Source organism: Mauremys reevesii, linkage group 2 (assembly GCF_016161935.1).
Source record: "Mauremys reevesii isolate NIE-2019 linkage group 2, ASM1616193v1, whole genome shotgun sequence".
NCBI lineage: Eukaryota > Metazoa > Chordata > Testudines > Geoemydidae > Mauremys > Mauremys reevesii.
In genome coordinates, this window is record NC_052624.1 from 78,117,088 (window position 1) to 78,142,765 (window position 25,678).

At 44.6% G+C, this 25,678-nt stretch overlaps 1 protein-coding gene across 3 annotated transcripts in view; it reads left to right on the forward strand.

Annotated features, from left to right (window-relative positions):
• The window catches only part of LOC120397414 (collagen alpha-6(VI) chain-like), a 117,800-nt gene extending 102,757 nt beyond the window's left edge, over window positions 1–15,043 (forward strand). For all 3 annotated transcript variants that reach the window (XM_039523213.1, XM_039523214.1, XM_039523212.1), the window contains 3 exons: window positions 8,294–8,387; window positions 8,748–9,010; window positions 14,303–15,043. In XM_039523213.1, the coding sequence (XP_039379147.1) occupies window positions 8,294–8,387; window positions 8,748–9,010; window positions 14,303–14,475 (530 nt within the window). In that variant the 3' untranslated portion in view covers window positions 14,476–15,043. The remainder of the gene's footprint in view (window positions 1–8,293; window positions 8,388–8,747; window positions 9,011–14,302) is intronic.
• The last annotated feature ends 10,635 nt before the right edge of the window (window positions 15,044–25,678 follow it).

Below are 25,678 nucleotides of genomic sequence, written 5' to 3' on the forward strand. Positions count from 1 at the left end.
CAGATGTATGTTAACCCTACCTAAAGTTCTTTTTTAAAAAGATGGGCCTGAACTAGAAATGAGCTCCATTTCACATGTGTGAGTCCCTGCCACTCCCTGGGGGTGTGCTAAGGTGACCAGATGTCCCAATTTTATAGGGACAGTCTCAATTTTTGGGTCTTTTTCTTATATAGGCTCCTATTACCCCTCACCCCGTCCTGATTTTTCACACTTGCTGTCTGGTCACGCTAGGGTGTGCACATGTGTGGGTCCCAGCTGCTCCCTGCCCCCCTTCATTGAAGCAGAACTGCAGGGCACCAGTGGACATGGGGCTGGCTGCAGACAGGGGCGTGGGGCAGGGCTAGCTGGAGGCAGGGAGTGTGACACGGGCTGGCTGCAACAGGAGCTGGCTGTGGGCAGGTGGTGTAGACAGGCTGTGGTGGGGAAAGGGGCTGTGGCAGGGGTCGGGAGGGTGGCAGGGACTGTGGGCAGGGGCTGGCTGCAGGCAGGGACTGTGGCAGGGGGCAGGAGGGATGGCGGGGCTGGCTCGGGGCGGGGGTGCAGGCAGGGAGTGGTTCTGGGCGGGGGAGGGCAGGGAGGGGCTGGCTGTGGGCAGGACGGATGGCGGGGGTGGCAAGGGCTGGCTGTGGGTGGGGAGGGTGACAGGGGCTGGCAGGGGGCAGTGGCAGGAGGGGTGGCAGGGGGGTGGAAGGGGCTGTGGCAGGAGGGGTGGCAGGAGCTGTGGCAGGGGGCAGGGGATGTGGCAGGACAGATGGCAGGGGCTGGCTCTGGCCAGGGGGTGCGGCAGGATGGATGGCAGGGGCTGGCTCTGGCCAGGGGGTGCAGACAGGGGCTGGCTGGGGGCAGTGGGGGCAGAGGCTGCGGGCGGGGGAGGGTGGCAGGTGGCAGATGTTGGCAGGGGGAGAGCGGGGGGGAGTAGACACTCACACAGGGAGAGTGGCTGGGAGCAGGAGGAGGCTGCAGGCAGGGGCTGTGGGTGGGGGGGCAGGGGGAGCAATGGGGGGTGGCTGTGGGCAGGGGGGTAGAAGGGCAGGAGGTGCAGCAGGGGCTGGCTGCAGGCAGGGGGTGCAATGGGGGTGGCTGTGGCAGGGGTGCAGACGGGCTGGCTGCGGGCAGGGGTGCAATGGGGGTGGCAGGGCAGGGGTGCAGACGGGCTGGCTGCAGGCAGGGGGTGCAATGGGGGGTGGCTGTGGCAGGGGGTGCAGACAGGGGCTGACTGCAGGCAGGGGGTGCAATGGGGGTGGCAGGGCAGGGGGTGCAGACGGGCTGGCTACGTGCAGGGGAGGGTGGCAGGGGGTGCAGACGGGGGGCTGGGGCAGGGGCTGGCTGAGGGCAGGGGGTGCAGGCAGAGGGAGTGGGGAAGGGGTGCAGACACTCACACGGGGAGAGCGGCTGGGAGCAGCCGGAGCAGCAGGACGCAGCCAGGGACCCACCAGGCAGCAGCAGGAGCCCCAGGGCCAGAGGTCTGAGGAGCAGCAGCAGCAACAGTGCCAGGAGGCAGCTCACATGCCTCCCGCAGTGCAGCGCCCCCTGGTGGCGGGGAGGAGGAATTACTCCCTTCCCAGCCGGAGCCCATCAAAAAGCTTCCCTTGCAGGGAAGCCAGTTAGCAAGAGGTTCTAAAACCGCTTCTAAATTTAACAACCGGTTCCTGCCACCGGTGCGAACCCGCTCCTGCTCACCCCTGCCCTTATTGCTGGTTGTCACCCTCTGGTAAGCTTTGCTGGACAGGAAACAGGAATGGTTAGCTTCTCTGTTCCATGGATTGCATTGCCCTGTGATACACCAGTAGTTGACGTAGATCCAGTTATTTTTATGGATGTTGTTTTTCAGAAAACCTACTGAATGGACAGTAACCAATTTCTCAAATATTGCTGTGTAAGGATTTAGTATTGGTACCCAGACACTGAACAAAATTGTTTTGAATAACATGTGCCTCAGTTAGGATGCAGTGTTACTGATCCCAAATTGACCAGTACTAACAGGGAATTTTATATACCTAATTTGTAGTTACTGTGTAACAATTTTTTTTAACCAATTTGTTTCTCCTTGCCTTCATGTTGTTTGCTGCCCTCCATTTGTTGATTTTTACCTGTGTGTTGGTTAAACAGTTTAGCAAGGTTATGCACATTGTAAATGTTGTACAGCAATAACACAACAGTACAACGATAATATAGTTGTTTTTACACAGTAACTAAGTTGAAAATAAATGACAGTTTATCCTGGTCCAGCAAGTGATTTTTAGCTGATTGTTAGCTTAATTGTTCATATATGGTAGACAGAGGTGTTTTTGACCAGTCTCTTATTTATAAAGTACTTCATTTTTCTTTTCTTGATGCTTGGGGGTTTCTTCACTGTATACTAGTATTTTCTGGTGTCTTTGGTCTATGGGATGCAACAACTTTTGTTAGTTAACATAGTAACGTTTTTTTTCCCCTGTAACCCAAACTTTAATACAAAGGTTAACTTTCTCCCTATTACATTGTAAACAAACTATGTAATAGGGATGGAGTCTTTTATAATACAAGCTATACTTTTGCAATTGTTGTGTAGACATTCATTTTCATTTGAGCTGCATTACTAATATTTTATATTAAATGTAATGCTTAACTGCTAAAATAAATGCTCACAATCTTCTGTGAGAAGGTGCATTGCTTTTTCCCCCCTGCTGAATATTCTGTGTTAGTAAAAGAGTCAGAAACATAATTTTCACTAAGTTTTTTAGAATTAATTTGCTTGTGATACCAATTTCACTCTTGTTAACTCTTTAGAAGCACAAACTTTAACAACCTCTGCTTCCCATTAACATAACATAACATAACAAAAGAAAAGCATATAAAATTAAACCAGCTATAAAATTAAACCAAAATAAATTTTAAATACATGCAAATACTCTGCGGGTATTAAACTTTCATGATGCTTTGTTGTATTTGGGAGCCAAAGGTGGAAACCTGTTGAAAATGCGGAAACCTGTTGAAATTGTTTGGTTAGCTTTATGCATAAATTGTTATTTTAAAACATTTTTGCTATCACATTCTTATAACTATATTTAAAAGTGCAAACAAGTTTATAAAAACCCAAAACAAGAAATTGACATTTTGTTAATATTATCTTTACCTTAATGTTGAGGTTTCCCCTTCATTTTTTCTTTGAATAACAAATATAAAAAACTTTAAAAACAGAAATGTGATTAATAAAATAATTATTTTTGTTTGCAATTGCATTATTTGTTGAGGCAGAAATATATATACATATATTTGTAACTGAAACCTTTTTGAACTTTTCAGAAAAAAATTGGTGTTAATAATACTATGATTATACCCCAACCATGATCTTAAAATAGTGTAGTAACACATATACGTATATATTTTTAAATGTATAAAATTGCCTTTTGTTGCAACAAATTAAAAATAATAAAAAAGTCACGTGACACACACAAAATACAACACAGGACAACACACATGACATACAGGACAAATTTACAATTACAAACAAATGGTGCCATAATTCTATTCATAACTATATAAAATAAGGCAAACAAAAATAAAAATGGTTAAACATTTGAATAAACAAGTGATTGCCTCATTTAAAACTTTTAACAAAAACTGATAAAAATATATTAATATTTGCCAAATGTATTGTATTCATTTGGTACCAACGAATTTTGCATTACTTTATATTTAACATTATTTTAAAACTCTGCTATATGGAAATAAGAAAAGCCCATGTTTCAAATATTAGTGAGTGGTTAGGATTAGAAGCAGTGTCCATTTCAGTTGCTTGGCAATCATATCTTCAAGAAAGTTAGGAATAATTCCAGCTGTTGCATTCCTGAAGAGTTAAAATAATTAATTTACTGGATTCATTTAAAGTAAAGTTTTTACCTTGTTTTCTTTGTATTTCTTGTTTTGTTCTGTTTTCAATTGCTTTAGCTTTTTGAGGTTTCTGTAAAAACTATAACTTTTAACACAAAGAGTCAAAGTGAGGAGAGGCAGGGAAAAAGAGGTGGGGGTGGGGGTGAAGAGCTACCTAGGAAGGTAGTGAGACTTGAACCAAGAGAGATTAACTCATAAGGTACAGGTAGCAGCAGCAAGTTTAGCAAACTGATAAAGGATATAAAAGAAAACATACTGGTTTGTAAACATATTTGAGAAAGGAGGTTATATTTTTAGCTGAGTGTGGTTCCATGGGTGAAAGCAGTTGGGAAACGGCACCTTGGGTTTTTATCTTGGCTCTGAGATGAGAGCGGGGGTAATTATCTGCTCTTGTAAAATCTGAATTTGTTCCCCTAGTGGCTGTTGCTTTTGTCTGCATGCCAAACAGATTGAAGGAATGCCCCTTTTTGTCCTGCAGTTAACTGTTGTTGGGCAACTCCATATGTTAATGCATCAATTTTAGGTGTTAACCTACTCAATTTTGGTTTTTGACTTTGAAATTCCTTTTTATTCATTCCTCTGTGATTGAGTCGCAGCTCCTATCTTGTAATGTGCTCTGTGAACTGTTCCATTTTTTCCTTCATTTGATTTACCAATTCAGTGAAAATATTGTGTGCTACTTTTCCCATCTGTGCATTTACTTGTCCCGTTCTAACAGGCACGAGTCTAGGTCCCGGTTTAGGTTGTACCAGAACCTGGCTTTTATCATAAAGCAGTGTTTGCACTGCAGTGGACCCTGTTTCATCTTTTAATTTTACTAGGGTCACCTTTTCCCACTTATATCCCCATTCTTCAGGCACATTCTTCTGTCCTCATTCTTCAGGTAGCTTCCTGAAGCCTGCTGTTTACCACCAATATTTATAACAGGGGACGGCACATGTATTTTTTTGTAGGTTCCTTGCAGCTGTTTCCAATGTTTTATTCTGTCCTGTGCCGGTTGTCTCTGGGCTGCTTGCCTGCCTGCAAGGGGGTGGGAGCATTCCAGGGCTTTGTAGCTTCTTTTGATTCTTGTATCTCTTTCTTTGTTTCTGTTACTTGCCCCACCAATTTTGTGGCGTGCTGCTTTAACCATTTAACAGCCATGGTTATAGTTGGCAATATTTTACATTGTAAGGCTAGTCTCTGCCCTAGCCTTACAAATTACATTACATATGTCTTCCCCATTATATTTTTTAAACTCTGTGGGGATTTGCAGGGAGGGATTGGGGGCTCTCTAGCTTGTGGTTAGATCGCGATTCCCACAGCGGACAGCTGGCCTACGCACCAGATCACGATCAGGGTTACCAATGTCGTCAGATGTCACCGGTGTGGTGCTCTGTTCTGTTCAATGTTGATAACAATTGGCTGCGTGCATGTGTTCCCTCTGTGTGCTGTCCCGGCTCTGCGCAGATCGCCGACACAGCAGAACTGACAGAACCCCCAGTGACCACAGACTCTCATAAGGTACGAAGGCATCCGGCCAGGTTTGTCAAATGAAGCACAGTAATAGTTTCCTGCAGACTCTACAGGACATACTACGAATATGTACCCCCTGACAATGGACACAGCTCAGTCAGTGGCGGGACTCTCCACTGCCCCCTAGGCCAGACAAAGACATCAACTCAGGGATGCATTCTTATACCCAGGTAAAACAAGTTACATATCACTCCTGACGCATCGAGGTACAACTCCTCTGCGTGTTGGGGTGCTGCCTCTCTCCTTGTACACGTTGGTTCGAACAAACAACTCTATCCATCATATTATCCTTTTGACCCTGTCTTTAGGATGGGTCAGCCTGTTCCTCATTATCTCTGTGGAATGCATTTGTACCAGAATGTTCTGGTGCCATCCTGGCACATGTTCATCCTATTAGTACATGATACCTTTTAGACGTGTATATGTGCAATTAGCAGCCTTCTTCTTGCCAACTTCTGTGAGCAGGGCCTGCCTCTGGCTCACAGCTTAACTTTGCTTTACGTTAGGAAAGTCTTGACCATTACTTTAGTTCAGGCCTCAGGCCTCTGATACAAGGGTTTATCTTACTATTCTTATGTAACCCCAAAGAAGATTACCTAGATTCCTGGGGCTCTGTCTGCTGGCAGCTCAGGGAAAGGCACACTGTCCCTGGTAGGGAGGGGAAGCCAAGGCAAACTCAGAGTCTGCCCGGCAACCAATAGGGAGTGAGATGCCCCTCCCAGGCAGGGCCGATGCTTCCACTAGGTGACCCTAGGCGGTCGCCTAGGGCAGCAGAATTTGGGGGGCAGCACTTTGCCGCCCTTGGTGGAAATTTGGCGGCGGGGGGTCCTTCCGCTCCGGGTCTTTGGCAGGAAATTTAGCAGCAGGTCCTTCACTCGCTCTGGGACCTGCTGCTGAAGTGCCCTGAAGACGCGGAAGGACCCTCACCGCCGAATGCTCAGAGGAGGAGCACTGCCACCTAGGGCGGCAAAAACCTTGGCGCTGCTCCTGCTCCCAGGGAGTTCAGGAAAGGGAAGAAGCCATTTTTGAGTCAGTCTGGAGCCAGCCAGGGCAAGGGCAGGACTGGCTGTGTGGGGAGCTAGTAAGTCCCAGGCCTGCATGCAGGGTTCCCCCTGAGAACTGGCCTCTAGGGACCTGAAAGCAAGATCCCTCAGCTGGGCTTTTCCTTCTCCACTGATGTTTCCCAGTTTGTAGAGTTTTACTGGGAAACTCCTCCAGCCAGGCTAAGTTAGCCCTCCAGCTCCTAGGTGAGACCAGTCACCACATGGTCAGCTCTGCTCTGGCTGCTAGTTCAGGGCTGTTGCCTGCTGTGTGTGTGTCTGGATGCTGGGCTAGGAGACTACAGTTTGGATTTTAGTATGGTTGTGTAATCTGCACCTTAAGCCCTGCACCCCTTTGTGGTGAGGGGAAATCCTGGGACCAAAGCAGCCTGATTCCTGCCTGAAGAGTATCCCTGCCAGCAGAGATCATCCCCTCTGCAGTGACTGAGGAGTCCAGAGTCATCTCTGAACCTGAGGATCATTTGTGGAGCTTGTGAGTGCACCATCTTTTAGTTAGTCAGTCAGGGAATTTGTTTTGGGGACTCCCTACTCCCTGAACTGTGTCCTCAAGCTAGGTAGTAAGGGTTTGGGGATTTTATAACCTGCTGCATATTAAACCTGTGGAGGGATTTAACAACTTCTCCCCTTTGAGAGTCCTTTGGGCTGTACTGAACCCAGTCAGCCACACTGCTAAACCACTGCAGAGAAGAATTTTGTGGTCATAGGTCATCAAGGGCCCCACCAAAGTACATGTATCAATGGGACACTAATCTTACATTTACTACATCAAGTCACATGACTGGGGAAAGTCCCAGGTATTAGCAGCGTGGGCACTGGCGAACCTAACAATAGTGTTTTACCCTGTTATGTTATATTTGTCTCCTGTTTAATATAATTATTGTGTTATTTCTTGGAAGTCTCCCACTATCTGGCAAATAAGTGGGGATTACCCTGTGGTTAGAATTTTCCTCCCAAGCTGCCCTGGTGACCCTGCCAGGAAAAAGCGAGGGGGGTGGAGGCACCACCAAATAAATTCATAGGAAAAAATAAAGAAGATACACTCTGCTGAGTGTGTGGGTGGCAGGATCAAAAAGAACCCAGACCTGTCCATCAAAACCTGTAAGCAGATTGGCATTAAAGAAGGTAACCAGGTGGAGAGGGGGCGCTACACTTAGTATACAAAAGAAGGTAAACTCCATTCTGATTCTATGGTGCTCATCACCACAGTAATACCTATAATACAAAACATTACAGTCTAATGATGTCTTGGGTCCAATTCTGAGGTACATTTTTACACATGCAGTCCCATTGTCTTCCCTAAAGAAGAGGATCAGGTGTGCAGTCAAGGAAGAACTAAGTTCTATTCCTGGTTTTACTACAGACTTCCTCTGTGACCATTGGAAAATCACTTACTCTCTATCTCATTTTTTCCCACCTCTGTGAAGTGGGGATAATACTTCCAGATTTTCACAGATATGAGGAATAATTTATTAATGTTCATAAGCATTTTGAGATAAGCAATATAGAAGCACCAAATATAATTTTGAAGCTGTCATTGATTTCAAGCCACACCAGGAATACATTTAAAAGAAGCTCCAACTTCTATAAAAAGTTATTCAGTATATTAGAGAATCAGATGCATCTACACAAGGTGAATCCGGAATCTCCTGAGCCTCTGTTATTTGACAGGCTGTATGGGTGATATCCAGTGCTATTTTCTGTGGACTTATTTCCTCTTTGTCCTGTTTCTTGGTTGCAGGCTCTCTAGTTGTGCTATGCTTATTTATTGGAAGATGCTTACTTGAATTCATAAGAATAATTTCATGCATTTTTTTTAGACTTTGCTACCTGTGCTCTTCCTACAGGGGGAATGAACAGTTATCCTTCTCCAGAACTGCAAGAAGAGTGTGAAACCTTAAATCGAGGAGATGCACAACAGCAAGTAGCTGTTCTGGAGAGGTAGGGTAACTCCTTCCGAATTGTTGCAATGGTGTGGGGAGTACAATTGCATATGTATAGCCTGTTCTCCTAATAAAGGACCTGTCCCCTTGAAAGCAATGGCAAAATTCCCATTAGATTTCATGGAAACAGGGTGTTGAGACAATGCTGCCTGTCAGTATTTTCCACTCTGAGATTACCCAGAAACCTCTAGATGCTTGACTTCAGTCAGATTGGCACAACTGGTTTTGTGCTACATCTTTATTCAGGCCTAACAAGGGTAAGGCCCAAAGTTCTCCATTAGCAATAACTTGAGTGAATGAGCCTTTTGCATCTTCTTCACATATAAACTATTGCTAAAGTGGGGTATTTCCCCTGCAGGATGCCTTTCCCTGAATTTGGTGGAATTGACGGTGGTGGGACTTTGGAAAAACTAATGGAAAGCAGAGTCATAGAAGAAATTACAGAAGCCACTCAGGAACCTGTAGATGTCAGAGAAGAAGAAAAATATGATTTTGAGGAGGAGTACTTCACAGAGGACACTGCCGAAGAGGCCAAGCTAGAGGAATATGGAGAAGCCCCAGAGAAGAAAGAAGAAAACTTAGAGGAGACAGTAGAAACTGGAGCTGCATATGCTTACTATGGTATGGTTTCTAGGTCCTGAGGCAAAGCTCTTTGCTGGTGCTGTCATTTAGTCTCTAACTTGGATCTAGAATGTTTTATTAGAGAAATAAAGCTGCAGTTCTAGTTAAACAAAATAAACTAGCAGCTAATTCTTGTCAGTCCAGATTAAACTGAATCCTCAAAGCCTGCTAGGATATTGACACTCTCAGCAAATCACTTTATTATTCGTGAGCTAACAGAGCTGCTTCTTTTGAACGCTCACCTTTCCTGGGACGACAGTCCTTAGCCTGGGGGACAGTACATCCATGATTCCACTATCGCCCATTCTTGCACAAGGGACGAGTCATCCATCAGGTATGTCCCCATCCAAACAGAGGCTCATCATACCCTGCCAGTGATAACCTTTCACTTTCCACCTAGCTGTGTGTATTTCATTGCAGATTTTCTTTATACGATGCAATAGGCTGAAAGTTAAAGATCTGGTTACTAGATTTTATCACAAAAATTCCATAAGAGTTACCCATGTTTAATTTAGTGGCCCCCCCTCACCTGTTTGAAAATCTACAACCCAATAGAATTCCTGTTGACAAAGGGCAGATGGATGGGTGTGGGGAGTCTTTGTGTGTTGATCAACTGCTGCAATGCAAATACAGCATAATTTATAAGATGCAGTTTATGGTTCTCCAGTTAATCCATTGATAGTGATATAAATTTCTCAAAAGACTTGTATAATCTAGCAGTTCCCAAAGTTCATTGGTTCACTTACCACCTACTTAAAAAAAAAAAAGTTCCATCAATTCACTGCATACACTTACCACAGTTTGGGATTCCCTGCTATAAGGAGCTGTACCTGGCACTGATTTGCAATTCAGCATATCCATGCTAATGAAGAAGAAGGGTAGGCCGGAGAGTATGAGATAAAGAAGTTATTGTCCCACACTATTTTACCTCCTCCTGTTTGCTTTCCTGATACCTGGCTTTCCTTCTGTGCCAGATTCTGATTCCATACACTTGTGAAAATTTGGAGTCACTCCTTTGACTTTAGCCGAGTGAGTCTGAATTTACACTGGTGTAAATGTGATCAAAATCTAGCCTGCTGCATACCAAATTGCTGCAGGTTACACTACCTATACCTATTTTCTGAACAGCGTATACCCAATCTAACTTATCACCACTGAACTTGGATCAGAGACTTGCATGGATTTCTCCTGTTAAGCACGGCCTTTAGTGTCGTTTTCTGGAAGGAAGATGTGTTGGTAACACCTTTTTATGAACACATCTACAATAGGATAAAATAAGAACAATTTTTACATAGTTAAGACAGTTCATGCTAACATGATTTGCCTGATCACTATAGACCAGGTATAAACTGTTTTATACACCAGCCTAGACACTAAAACCACATGGCCTTACTTTTCTCCCTTCACTTCTGTTTTCCTAGCTCCGCTCATTTCAAAACCTCACTAGTTGAAGTGAGAGTAGAATCATGAGCCCTCCAACCCATGGGTGGCAAGTTTGTAGAAATTTTGGTGGTGCCCAGAACCCGCCCCCCCAACTCCGCCCCCCAAACTCTGCCCCCACCTGTCTAAGGCTCTGGGCGGGGTTTCGGGGGGAGGTATGGGGTGCAGGTTCTGGGCTGGGGATTAGGGGGCAGGAGGGGTGCAGGCTTTGGGATGGAGTTTGGGTGCAGGCTCTGGGCTGGAGGTGGGGGTGCAGGAGGGGTGCAGGCTCTGGGAGGGAGTTTGGGTGCTGGGTGCAGGCTCCGGGCTGGGCCAGGGGTTGGGTGTGCAGGAGGGGGTGAGGGGTGCAGGCTTTGGGATGGAGTTTGGGTGCAGGCTCTGGGCTGGGAGTGGGGGTGTAGGAAGGGGGAGGTGGTGCACGCTCTGGGAGGGAGTTTGGGGATAGGAGGGAGTGTAGGGGTGAGGGCTGTGGGGCTGAGGATGAGGGATTCATGATGCAGGAGGGGGCTCAGGGCTGGGGCAGAGGATCAGGGTGCAGGGGGATGAGGGTTGGGGCTGGGGGATGAGGGGTTCATGATGCAGGAGGGGGCTCAGGGCTAGGGCAGAGGGTTGGGTTGTGGGGTGAGGGCTGTGGGGCTGAGGATGAGGGGTTCATGCTGCGCGGGGGCTCAGAGCTGGGGCAGAGGATCAGGGTGCAGGGGATGAGGGCTGTGGGGCTGAGGATGAGGGGTTCATGCTGCGGGGGGCTCAGGGCTGGGGCAGACGATCAGGGTGCAGGGGATGAGGGTTGGGGCTGGGGGATAAGGGGGTTCATGATGCAGGAGGGGGCTCAGGGCTAGGGCAGAGGTGTGGGGTGAGGGCTGTGGGGCTCATGATGTGGGGGGGCTCAGGGCTGGGGCTGAGGATTAGGGTGCGGGGGGATGAGGGCTCTGGCTGGGGATGAGGGGTTTGGGGCGGGGGGGAGGCTCAGGGCGAGGGCAGAAGCACAGGGTAAGGGCAGCCTGCCTTGCCATTAGTGAATGGCGGGCGCTAGGACCCTGGGGCAGCAGACAGCAGTTCTGCCGGGAGCCGATCTCTGGCCGCAGAAGCAGGCAGGGGAGAGGCGCACGCTGCTTTCTGCCAGGCAGGGACGCGGCGGGGAGGGGAGGGGGACACGGGGGTGGGGCGGTGGCAGGCGGGGGCTGGGACCTGCTCCAGGCAGGGATGTGGCAGGGGGGAGACCCGCGGGGGCCGGGGCCCGATCCAGGCAGGGCCGGAGGAGAGACCAAGCTCCAAATATTGTTGGAGCAGGGCACCCGGCCCTCAATATTCTTGGAGCCCGAGCACCGCAAACATATATAACCTGCCACCTATGCCCAACCAGGGCCGTCTTTAGGATTTATGATGCCCTAGGTGGGATTATTAAACTGTTGATCCTGTGCCTGTCTTGCTCTTAGCAACACAAACATAAGCTATTGGAAAACTTGCCACATGCATGTTATTAAAACCAGTTTAATTGAAGCACACTGTAATGCTGATGGACTAGCACTAAAGTAGCAGCACTATAGAAAAAATTCTGATTTGACAATTATGCAAATAATATCATTTTTTTAATTTGTCAACATTTTATTGGAAATGTATATGAAGAGGTATTGAAACAAGGATTAGTTTTTAATTAAAAGCAATCTTTCTGGCTTTTTTGGCTGCAAAATCAGTAATAATGTCATCGTATGACAAAGACAAAGTGATATCTTGTTTGATTGCAATAATAGCAAGACCAGTCAAGCATTCCTGAGTCCTTGTAGAGCGGAGATAGTTTTTAATGAGCTTTAGTTTTGAGAAACTCCATTCTCCTGATGCTACTGTAACAGGAATTGTCAGTAGAATACGAGTGGCAATGTATACATTAGGATATATGTCAACAAGTTTGCTGGTATGAATAAACTGTACAACGTCCATCATTGATTTTGCATGTGGCGACATTGATGACAGTGTACTCAATTCTTCATACAGTTCAAGTCCATTTAAATCAAAATGATCGCCGTGCTTCAGGAGGCTCTCTAGGTCAGGGGTCCCCAACGCGGTGCCCGCGGGTGCCATGGCGCCCGCAAGGGCCTCTCAGTGCACTCGCGTACTGGCCGGCGGACGAGCATCCACCAAAATGCCACTGAAATTCGGCGGCATTTCAGTGGCGACACCTATGGATGATGCCACTTGACGCCGATAATTTCGGCGGCATTTCGGCAGATGCTCGTCCACTGCCACAGTCCTTCATCTGGCGACCGCCAGACGAAAAAGATGGGGACCACTGCTCTAGATTCTTGCACTTTGTCATTAGTTGCTCTTGTTTTCCTATTTCGTTGAATTTAGTCCTGCTCAGCCCGCTGCCAGCTGAGTGAATGGAACCCCAGGCCGACAGCGGGTTGAGTGGCTCAGCCAGGGTATCAGCTGCCAGCCTGCTCAGCCTGCTGCCAGCCTGGGGTTTCTTGGGGGTCCCCAGGCTAGCAGTGGGTGCTGAGTGGGGCCGGTGGCCAGGACCCCGGGTGGCAATGAGGCAGCAGCTGGAACCTCAGAGCAGTGGCAGGCTGAGCCGCTCAGCCCGCCGCTGCATGCCATCAAAAATCAGCTCGCGTGCCACCTTTGGCACATGTGCCGTAGGTTGCTGACCCCTGCTCTATACACTAGTAAGGAGATGAGCATATTACAGTTGTTGGAAGGCTTTATTTAGCAGTAGGCTATAGGAAAGTCAGTCAACATTTTTTGTTTCTCTGATGAAAACTGGCCCACTCCCTTCCCCAAACCAAACTTGTCACAAATAATTGTCAACTTATTTTTCTGTTTTTGGCTAAGATACTGATTTTTTTAAAAAAAATATTGAAATTGAATTCAGGATTGTTAGCAAGCATTTTTGGCGAACAAATTTGTTAAATGACAATCTAAATGGCAACGCAGCACTGCTTTCCTGCTTGGCTCACCTCCAGCCTGCTGGTCCAACAGCTGCAGTAGAGGAGGAGATAGGTGGAAAACTGCAGGACCCCAAAATCCACCTCTTGGGGTGCAGAGTGGCAACAGCAGCAGCAAATCCTCAGGTCCGATCACATGCCAATGGGCACCACCGCCAGCCCAACAGACCATGGTGAAGTTAGCACAGCATCTGATCTCAGGGACGGGGCACCCATGGAGCCACAGCAGCTCATCCTGCCCTGTGCAGCTCCCCCTGGATGAGATGGATCACTGCCAGCCCGGGGGAGAGACGCGCTCCCCAGCTATGGTGACCAGATCCAGATGTCCTGATTTTATAGGGCCAGTCCTGATAGTTGGGGCTTTGTCTTATATAGGCACCAATTACCCCCACCTAGGGTGACCAGACCGCAAATGTGAAAAATCGGGATGGGGGTGGAGGGTAATAGGCGCTTATATAAGAAAAAAACCCCAAAATCGGGACTGTCCCTATAAAATCAGGACATCTGGTCACCCTACTGGTGAGTTCCTTCCCCCACCCCTTCCCCGAGACCCCAGCAGCCAATCCCCTCCCTCAGACTGTGCTGCATTAAGCTCTCTCTAGGACCCAGCAGCCCTGCCCTTACATGCTCCACTGCTTCCCATCTGTCCAGGCTCCCAGCAGAGTGGTGCCCCCAGACCTAGTGGTGCCCTAGGCAGCTGCCTGTTCTGCCTATGGCTAAGGACGACCCTGTATGCAACCAACCATGTTCTAGAGAGACAACATGTTCTCTAGTAAGACCCAAGAAAGCTTACTAATTCTTTTGTCTGCCAGCTTGAACAGAATATTCTTTGCCTCTGAAGTACCAGTTCTGATGATTTTGGTTCTCTCCCTCACAAACTTTAACCGTAACCTTTATTTGACTTTTTTAGATGCTTGTGCAGTGGATCATGATGGAGGAGAGTGTCAAGATTACGCTCTGAAGTGGTATTATGACAAAGAGCAGAAAGTCTGCACTCCATTCTGGTATGGCGGCTGTGGAGGCAACAAAAACAGATTTGAAACTCAAGAGGAATGTGAAGCCTTGTGCATAGCATCTTCCTAGAGTGGAGACAGTCAAACCACTTCACTTCTTCAACTATGCTATAAGGACAATGGGGAAAAAGAGATTAAAAGAAAAAGCTCTAAGTTAACAATACTGCTTCTAAATTTCAGGTAAAACAAATACATCCTTATTAAAATCCATGTGACAAGAGGGCATTTTTACTTGTTTCTTACCTGCTAACTGAATAATGAAAATGGAGTTACAAAAATTGGTCAGTTGGCCTGATTTAGGAAGAACTGATCTAGGAAATATTATTTTCTTAGCCAACAGTGCATTATTTAAAAGGGTAAGGTAAAAATTAATACTAACACTTGATATTGCTCCATATCACCAAAATGTGCACTTTTTAAATGTACTGAAGAAAATAAATCAGTACCTCAGACATTTTTATAAAATATTGGCGGTGAGATGTTAATGTCAAAGTGTTTTGATTCATTGGTATGATTTTATCTTACTTAAAGAATGGACCAAAACAACATTTTAGCTCTCAAAAGATGTAAAACTATGACAGGTCCCTCTGGTCTGTGTCTAATGTAGCCTCATTCTTAGTCTTTTTTAAAAGAACCCAATATGAATAAATTCATTCTGCCTAAAATATTAAGGTGTGCGCCACTATGTTTTTTAAAATTGATTTTGACAGCCTTGTAGATTGGCTTCTCAGCACATATAAATCAGTATAGCTCAAATTCCTTTCACTGAGGGATCAATACACAAATGAAATGTCAATGATTGTGTAGGATAAGTACAGAAGAGTTAGGTCATTAGTGTTTGATACTGCTGTGAAAGCCATGTATTTTTCTTTAAAGTACAAAGAATTACAGGTAGAGTTTGTTTTTGGTTTTTTAAGTGCACGTGCTATGACTTTTAAAGCCTGTTCACGATGCTACCTGGCACTGAGTTTTATTGCCCAGCGGAACGATGTGGCTTTGCAGCTACCAGGCTAGATACACAAAGGCCTGGTCTACACTAAGGGCAGGGGTCGAACTAGGGTACGCAAGTTCAGCTACGTGAATAGCGTAGCTGAACTCGAAGTACCCTAGTTCGAACTACTTACCCGTCCAGACGCCGCGGGATCGAAGTCCGCGGCTCCAAGGTCGACTCCGCCACTGCCGTTTGCAGTGGAGGAGTTCCGGAGTCGACCGGAGCGCACGGGGAGTTCGAACTATCGCATCTAGATTAGATGCGATAGTTCAAACTCCGAGAAGTCGAACTCACCGCGTCGACCCGCGCGGTAAGTGTAGACATACCCAAAAGGATTTATGTGCTGAACTGCCATTTTAGCCTCCTAAATCCAAAATTTAGGTCCTCAAAACCCTAACTGAGATAAACACCTTCAACGACAGGTGACAAAGTCCTTAGGCACCTTAAATTTTGCCATTCAGCATGCACACAGTGCCACTGTCCAGACACTTGGACACCCAGCTCACACCTAAGCTCCGGCAGGATGCTCAGACTAGATGCAGTGGGTAGAGCACTCGCCCAGGATGTGGGAGCCCCAAGTTCAAATAATCCCTTTGCCTGATTTGGTGCAGGGATTGGAATCCCCGTCTCCCACCTGGCAGGAGTGTGCCCTAACCGCTGGGCTACGGAAAATTCTGGGGTGGGGCTCTTCCAGTCCCTTCTGCTCAAGTGGTGCCATGTTGTGTAAATAATTAAATAAATGGTCACTGGAACAGGGATTTGAGTCTCTGACATCCTAGGTGAGCACCCTAGCCATTGGTCTATAGAGTCACCCGCACTCTTTTTCTAGCCCGATGGATATTTAATTACTTACACAAAATGGAACAGCTTCAACAGGAGAGAGAGACCTGACCCAGAATACCCTATATCCTAGTGGTTATGGCAATCTCCAGAGAGGTGGGTTCCAATCCTTGCTCCATATCATGCAGAAGGGGATCTGTACCTTGATTTCCCATATCCTCAGTGAGTGCTCTAACCACTGGGCTAAAGGTTATGGGGTGGGGAGAGGCAGTGGTAATATCACCACCATTTTTTTTTTATTTTTTTTTTTGGCAAGAAAGGGCTTAGGCGCCCAACTCTCAGAGAGGAATCAGGACTTTGAGGGACTGGGTGTAAGCCACACTCCTTTCCTCAGCATTTCCTCTTGGCTAGCTTAGGTGGCTCCCCACTCAGCATGCATCCTATTCTTCGGTGCCTAACTCTCCCCTTGCAGCGTATTGAGACCCTGGGTGCTCAGCTTGAGGCTGACGTTCATTAGGTGGCAAGGGACCTGCAAGAAAGTGAGGAAACACTGAGCCTAAGTCCACTTTTTGTGGCTCTAGCCCATAGCATCCTATCTGAAACAGTATGCAGCTTGCCCCACATCAGTGGTGGCCACATAGCACTTACTATGCAATCTAGTCTCCCTCCTGGAGGAGGTGGCACAGTGATATCACCCACCAAATGGTATCCATTTGTCTGCAGCTGGAGAGTATTTGGGTGGGATTGGATTGTGTGTGGAGGGAAGCGGGGCCTGATACTCTGTGTTGATAGAGAAATAGTTTGTTGATTTCTTAATTTAAAAACCTGATGCAAACATGTTCTGAAGCTTACCCCGCTGAAAGACTCTGGCCTATCTTAAAGCCTCAAGGCCTCCTGATCTCCTATGGTGAAAGTCAGGAACGCCACTGAAACGGGTCAGGGTTGCAGCAGGATATTCATAGAGTTCAAGGTGAGAAGGGAACAGTAGATCTACTTTGACTGTCTGTATATCACAGGCCATTAACTTTCACCCAGACTACTCTATATTAAGCCCAGTAATTGTGTATAACTAAAAGCCTATCTTGTTTGGTTAAAGCAGACCTTCCAGTAAGGCAACCAGAAATCCATGGTAGCAAACCCCAAGCAAGGATTGGCGTCTAAAGAGCCTGATTTCCCCCGCTCAAAATGGTGCAAGTCAGATGCATGTTCATTGATGTCAAAGGAGTTACCCATGTAGGCTTGGAATGATTAGATTTTAAATTAGTAAATGTCAATTTCAACATATGCACAAAGATGAAAAAAATATTTCCACTGGTAATAATCAAAGTTTACAGATAAGCAAGGAAAATGCTGCTTGAGAACTAGAGTTTGATTTAAGGATATTTACTTTGAATTTCTTGACATGTGCTGTTGACCATGTTTTAACAGGTGTGCAGCTTTGACTTTGAGTCTCAATGTCTTATTAAATAATTGCCTGACCCCACCCCATTTATTATGAAAATGTAAATCAAAAATTGAAAAAATGCTTAGACAGATATCCATCATAATTATAGAACAATACAGATTGAATGCTGCCAAGACTATCCTTATAAAAGTGGGATCAGTATCAAACCCCCAGTGAAAGATTTTACTATTAAACGTTACTTACTATTAAATGTTAATAGTACAGAAAGGAGCCTGAAAAATGTTCATTTGCAGAATTGGAATTTAGTTTTTAGAATAAAAATAAATGTGCTTGTGTTACCAAGCTGGCCAAACACAAAGAAGTCACACAATCCTTCTGTTTCCTTTCACTGTGAGAACTAAAGTACACATTTTAACAATCTTTTTTTTTTTAATTAATGTAGTACTTCTGATGTGTACCAAACTGACAGATTAGGAAATTAAGTGCACTATCCATTACAGGCAATGCCAGTGCAAACAGTCATACGTGGTACCTCACTGTTATGCAAAGAATCAGTTTCTGGAGAGTTATCCTGTGCGGTAAAAAGGCAGTTAAATCACCCCTGGGCCTTTCTGAGACTGTCAGTTTGGTGGTGGTGCTAGTAGGGGTTACATAGGCATTATCAACCTATGACTAACATCTCACCTGCATAGATTTATACTTTTTTTTTTTAGCATAAATTGGCCAAGCACTGCTAATGGGACCAAACAGTGTCAGAAACATGATCTAGTTTAGGAGCTAAATTAGACACTAGCATAGAAGAATGCAACTCTGTTGATTTATATTGGGTTCATGGGTTGGTTTCAGTAGAGTTTAATTCCAGAGATTGCTTTCATGTCCACTGAACTCAAAATAGTTATGCTTGCTTATGCTGGCAACTAAATTGGCTATGCGTGTCTCTCTGCTCAACAATCCTCAGAAGTATCCGGGTTGCTGGCTCTTCCCCCACCCCCATCTTAAAATCAGCAATAACAGTTTAAAAGCAGTAACAGTATAAAACACTGCCACTTGAAAATCTGAAATTTAGGTGATGAGAAAAGGAGACAAATCAGACAGTCTCCTCCAAGTTATATATTTACATGCAGTATCTACAGATATATTTAAACTGGAAAACTTTGGTGCAAGTTCTCTTAGAAGATTCTGGTAACATTATGTGCAGTTCCTCAGTTAATATCAGGGTGCCAGCATTCTCTTTGAATTGGCTATTATCCTTTTGTGCTTAGACACCCAGAGCCAAACTCTGGTATCAGTTACTTAAGTGCAATTCCACTGAAACTGATGGGCTCAGATAACACAGCAACTGGTGTGGCATAAGAACTTGAATATAAAAGAAACAGTGGAATTGTACTGATATAACTGATAGCAGAAAATGTCTTGAAGTGTAATAACTAGGAGAATATACTGAAACCTTCCTAAAAATAAAAAACAAAAAAAACTTATATTACTCTCCTCTATTGTTACCGAACAGCAGTCTACTATATTTACTGTGAGCTTGATCCTGGAAGTTTCCCCCACTGATTTCTCCAGATTTGGCCCTGACACAGGTTATAACAGAGTTTACAGAATGTATGCTCACAGTTTGCCATGTTATTACCTCTGATTGATAAAGACACTTTGTGCTAATTTTCAAATTCATTGGAAATAATTCTATGTATACTGACTGATGGGATACAGGTGCTCATATGAAACATACAGATAAAACACCACACAATACAATATCTGGCTGTTGTGAGGTACATACAAGCCCGAAGAGGCAAAGTTTTCAAAAGTGCCTAAGGCAATTGGGCACCAAACTTTAAGACACATGAAAGATCTCACCCTAGTTGCATAGCTAGGCATAAGACCGAATCCAAGTGACATCAGCACCATCAGCAGGGTGTCCCACTGAAAACCCTAGAGTATCATTCAATTAGAAAACAGCATAATAACCTACTCTGACTCCGTAAAAGGAACCCAAGATGTTCCACATTGTGTGGCTGTTGTCCAGTAATCACAAGACCATATCCTAAGTCCTTTGTTTAAACGCCTGGTGACTTCAATGGAACACTTAAAGAAGTGTTCTGTAGAATAGATATGCAACCACTAGGATTCTGTATAAGCTATTCTTAGACCTACAGCGAGAATAACCTTTCCATAAAAATGTTATGATATTAACAGCATTCTTAATCAAAAGACTCAGCTTTCAGAGAGAACATTGTATGTTCTGGAAATTCAAACCATTTGTCTGCAAGATTTCCTCACCATCCAGCCACAGGCCAGCCTTCTCTTGCAGCAGTGGCAGGGGTTCTGAGGGCGCTCTAGCCCAGTGTTTCCCAACCCGTGTGCCACAGCACACAGGTGTGTCAGGCCCGAACAAGTGTGCTGTGGAATTTTTTGGAAAAACTATGTGAGCACAAAACCCTTCCTTTGTTTTTAATTAGTATCAGAGCCAGATTATAGTCTGTACTTTTCCTCTCCTGGATGAGGCCCCTTTCAATTACACGTGTCACATTCCATTCCCTAACATAAGGTTCAGCGAGCAAATCTGTGTCCCGCAGAATGGGGACAGGGGAGGAGGAAGCTGCATTCTGATTGGTCATCTGGCTCACTGCTCCACGTCCTCCAGGGCAGAGCAACCAATCAGAGGTCAGTCTCCTTCTCCCCCACCCCCTGACAAGAAAAGCATGGGATGCACCATACCAACATCGGCCATTTTGTCGCACTGGTTACTAATATAAAAAGCCATTATTAATATAAAATGTTTATATGAACCGGGGAATTAACTAGGGATCTGGCAGCGCTTAAGCAATTTCGTTGATAAATTCAAAACAAACAAGAACCAGCTCTCCAAGAGTTGTTAAAGCAGGCATTGTCTCCTTACTGACGACTAATTAAGTTAAGAAATTTACATGATTTAAAGAGATTCTTTTTTAAAAGACCTATATAGAAGGTAAGTGTGTTTAAAAAACAGAATTTCAGCTCCTCTTAAACCCTAATGGAACCAAAAGGGTATTTCAGAAAAGAGTTAAAACTAACTTTAAAGATGCTCTGAGAAGTTCAAACCACATGAACAAAGAATTAGAACACTACTGCCTGTCAAGTAGCAAATTACATATTCATGAACAAAGGTGTTACTAAGGTCTTGTCTACATGGGGAAGAAATTGTGAATTTAAAGCACATGTTGGGAAGTGGATTAAGGAAAACCACAAAAAGGCATTCTTAGTGCAGAATAAAAGTGTCCATGGGGAGCTACTGTGGAATTAGCTATTCCAGACTATTTCCTATGTATTCATGCCCTTGGGTCAACCTTTGAAGGCACTGAGCCAATAAACAACGACAGCAGTCAATTTTTACTCTAGCCAGGTCCTGAAATCGGTGTGCCTTCCGCCTTCAAAAGCTCCATAGCAGGGGTGGCCAAACGCAACTCTTTTACAGTTAAAGTCTGGCTTACAGAGCCACCTACATCTCCCCATTCTCTGCCTACCAGACTTGGAGGTGGACGGGGGGGAGGAGCTCTGCCAGAGACAACTGGTGTCTACTGGGGGGTGGGGGCACAATTTTAAAGGTTCAGCCCCACCTTACCCTCAGTGGCGCCTCCCTGCAGCTCCCAGGTGTTAGCTCCTCTGGGAGAGGCAGCAGCTAAAGGAGCAGCTCTCCCTGCAGCTCCCAGCTGTTTGCTGCTGCCTCGCCTCCCCGCCACAGCTCCCAGCCTGCTGGGCCCAGGAACACCATGTGACTGAGTGGGGCCAGCAAACCCTGGCAGAAAGCTGGGGGGGGACATGCGACCCACATGCCTCCCCCATGCATTGCCTCTGGCAATGGGGGGGTCTCGGGGGCTCAGCCCCAGGGGGTGTGCCTGCCGGGGCTCAGGGCTGAAGCCCCAACCCCAGCAGGTGCACCCCCACTCTTGAACTTTTGAAGATTGTCATACGTGGCTCAGAGGGTCAGTAAGTTTGGCCACCCTGAGCTGTAGGAAGGAATGGGTATAAAACTCTCTGAATTAAGAGAGCAATAAACAAACCAGCAGCCCTCTCTGCTCACATCTCAGCTTTGGCAGGCAACACGCATCAGTAGCTTAGTCCATGCAGCGCTCTCTGCTCAGCCTTTTAAGACACCTGTGGAAGCAGCCAACAACAGCACAGCTAAGAAGAAAGAAGCCGTGAAACAGCATCAAGAAGCAACTTTCTAGTTCAGCACTGTTCCTTCAGCACCGTGGTGAGAGGAAATTTGCCAAAGACTTTGATTTAAATTATTCCTGTAATGATTTTAATGGGCTATTGACCTGCTCTTGTAATTTAAGATAGTAATAGCATCTCTTGTTAAACACCAGATTGTTTAAATTATTTCTGGAAAGAAAACAATCTAATATTGGTAAACCAAGAAGCAAACAAAAAGGCCAATTAAATTTGAATTTAAGATTCTGAATATTCATTAGTTTGCCTGTCTCAGACAGCTCCTTGAATGCCTTCTTTTAATTAACTGAACTTAAATACTCCTGGGTTTCATAAGACCTAGTTAAAATCACCCACTTTTGCCTGTTTATAAATTCTTTAAGTTATCCATGCTTAGGATTCACCTGCCTTTATACAAACTGTTTTAGTGGTGATACACTAAAAGAGATTCACTACTAGTTTCAGAAATTATGTAATTTGGCTTTAATATACCTAAAAGGAAAAAATGGTGCCCCCACCAAGACAAATTCACTTTTAAGTATAATCTCTGTTAAAAGATCTCTACAGTGAGGCATGCAGAAAAAAATGCAACAGAAGTAGCCATCATTCGTTGTTTTTGTTTTGTTTTAAATTGTCTTTGTTAATAATTTTGCTGGTCTTAATTTTGGTGTCCCATAAGGGATAAAAAGTGGGCATCCCATCTCTAAATTGGCATTAAGAATAACAATTATTAAGAATTGGCCTATTACTTATTTTTCTAGACTACAGGTTTTAGTAAGGTTTGGAATAAAATTACTTTGCACCCTTTTCTATTCCCAAAATTCTACAGGATATTTCCATAAGAATTTTTTTTTAGGATTAAGTAAGTATCTTGAGATTTGTACAATGGATTGGAATCTGAGCCAGATTTCTCACTAAAATACGCTAATTTTCTAAATATATTCCTGGTAGGGAGTATGAGAGAGACAGATAGTGCTTGGCAGGGGAAGAGGGTACTTATTTTTTTCCCCTTATATTTTAACTCATCTTAGTTGATATTAGGGGCAATTATACAAATTTATCTACAAATCTATTTTAAAAATAATAAAGACATTCTAAGGTCTGTTAGTAATCAAAACATTTTTGAGCAAAAGAGTGTGGGTGGGGGGAGGGGGAGAGGTCATTTTCTCTGTTCAGTTTTAATGCTGATATCATTTGGGTCCTGATCCTTCAGTGTGATTCACACAGGCTTGAGAATCTAACTACACATTTGGGAACCTCAGAGCAGGTTTTGTTAAAGTGTCATTCTTTCAGGTCTGGCTACATGTATCTCTGACAATATTGACTTATGGGTTATGTCTGGCCCAGGAACGCCACAGCGATTATCCAGCCAGCTGGGGCTGTTTCAGCAGGTAGACTGAAATCACAAGGCATTCTTTGGGTCCTAAAAACCGTTCACTGTCATTATGAATTGTCACCATGAACAGGGGGGCAGAGGGAAGAGAGGGACTATATCCTGGTGATTAAGGCACTGTTCACCAGGGTTTGCAGTAAAAAAGTCAATAACCTAACATCAGTAATCAATGATTTAATGACAGAGACAAGATGGGGGGAGAGAATTTCTTTTATTGGACCAACTTTTGTTGGTGAAAGAGACAGACCTTTGGCAGTCTCTCTCACCAACAGAACTTGGTCCAATAAAAGATATATCACCCGCTTTGTCTCTCTAATATCTTGGGACTGACATGGCTACAACTACACTGCACACAATGGATTTAATGACGGATATGTATATGTCTGTCTTATCTAATTAGTGGTTTTTGTTTGGTTCAAATTTATTAAACACAGAGACCTCAGATAAATCAGCTTGACTGGATTTATTAAACAATTAACATCTGTTAATCAGTGCATAACAGAAAGGGATATACGTTACCTCAGTCTGAGAGAATCAACCCTTGCAACTGGTAGCAGCTGACCTTGGTTCTGCCTGGTTTTAAACTGACTTACCACATGGCTGACTATTATACTCAGTTTCTTTTGTTATCCTGGTATTTCCTTAGCATGTTAAATAGCACATTTAATAAGTTTAATAACATTCTCAAATACCTGTTGCCAATTCATTCTTTACCATTCTTCTTCTTCTTCTTCACTCCCTGTGGAGCATAAGGCGCCAACCACTCTCCTCCATTCATTTTGTTCTTGAGCGAGACAGCAGAGTTCATCCCACTTCATTCCCATACCTTTCATTTCCTCTTCAATGGTCCTTCGCCACATCCCCAATGGTCTACCTCTCCTCCTTCTTCCTTGTGGTGTCCATCGTAGGGCAATACGAGGGTGTCTATCAGCATCCATTCTCAACACATGCCCCAGCCACCTCCATCTTCGTTGTTTGGCTTCATCCACTATATTGTTGATGCCCGTTAATCGGCTCACTTCAACATTGGTGATACGCTGCGGCCAATGTATGTTAAGAATTCGCCTAAGACACCTTCCTTCAAAGCCCCAAAGCCAACTTTCTATCTTCTTGTTGGTCCTCCATGTTTCCGCCGCATAGAGCAACACAGAGCGGACGTTCGACCTATAGATCTCTACCTTGGTTTTCATTTGCAAGATGGTTGACCTCCAAATATTCAGAAATTCTTTACCATTAGCAGGTTATATTTGTGTATTTCTGTTAAGTCTGCAGTTAATACAGTGCTTACTAATACATTTGACAATAGTTTCTTAGGAATTGCTTTGCAAAAACACTAAGTCAAAGATTACCATCTTCTTAAACGGGTATTCTCTCTTTGCCTTAGCATGACTGCAGAGGATTATGGGGAATTTGTTCATAAAACCAGTGTTATGAAAATATGGGTTATAGGTCACCTAGGATGTGGGAGACCCAAGTTCAAGTCCCTACTCCAATGACTTATGTATAAAAAATACTAGAAAAGCTTCAACAGGAGAGACCCAGATCAGCATAGCCCAGTGTACATATTTGCAATGTGGTAACCTCATGTTGAAATCCTCTCTCCACATCAGGAGGAAATGAATCTGGGTCTCCTGCATCCCAGTTGAATGCCCTAGCCATTGGGCCAGAAGCTTTATAAGCACAGTAGCAGCACTGGATCATTTCAACATTTTTTAAACATTTTGATTTTTTTCAGTTCAGTCAAAGCTATTCAGCAAACTTGACACAAATTAGAAAATATATAGTTTTGGTTGACTTCACTTCAGTCGGTCTGGTCAGATAAAAGCTACAATTTTCTTCTTAGATTTGCACACAGAAATAAGTTTCAAACTGAAGATAATCTGAACGCCTTAGCTCCCAAGAAAGAGAGGTTCCCAAGAAAATGCAAATAGTGACATATGTACCTAGCTACCAAAATTTAGCAAGGTTAGTTTTTTAAGTACATCTTCTTGGAAGTAGTTGATTTTTACAGTGTCAGTATTCAACCAATATTTGACCAGAGCGGTTACACAATTATTCAAAATCTTGAAACGTTCATAACTCCAAATGTAACACGTGTGAGGTCAGTTTACTGAAAGACCATTGAAAATTAACTTGTAACAGATTAAGCTGAATCATCAGTCAATCATGACTGAAATTGGAACCATGCACCTGAAGCATATGTTGAAGTCAGTTCAGAAATGTCACAGTTTGCACAGCCAAACAAAACATCAGCTGTTTGCCAAAGTGGTGAAACAGATGATTTTGGTAGTACCAGAAACTAATGCTGTATGTGAGTGCAGTTTAAGTGCTCTACATGGTATTAGAACATGGCTTTGATCCACAATGGGATGGTCACAGCTCAGCTTGTATATAATTTCACATGTACACAAGGACAAAACTGATGACTTACAGATGTAGCAGGAGAATTCAGTTCAAGAAAACCAGGGTGAAGATCATTGCACAGAACTTTTTCAAGATTTGTAAGTCATTCC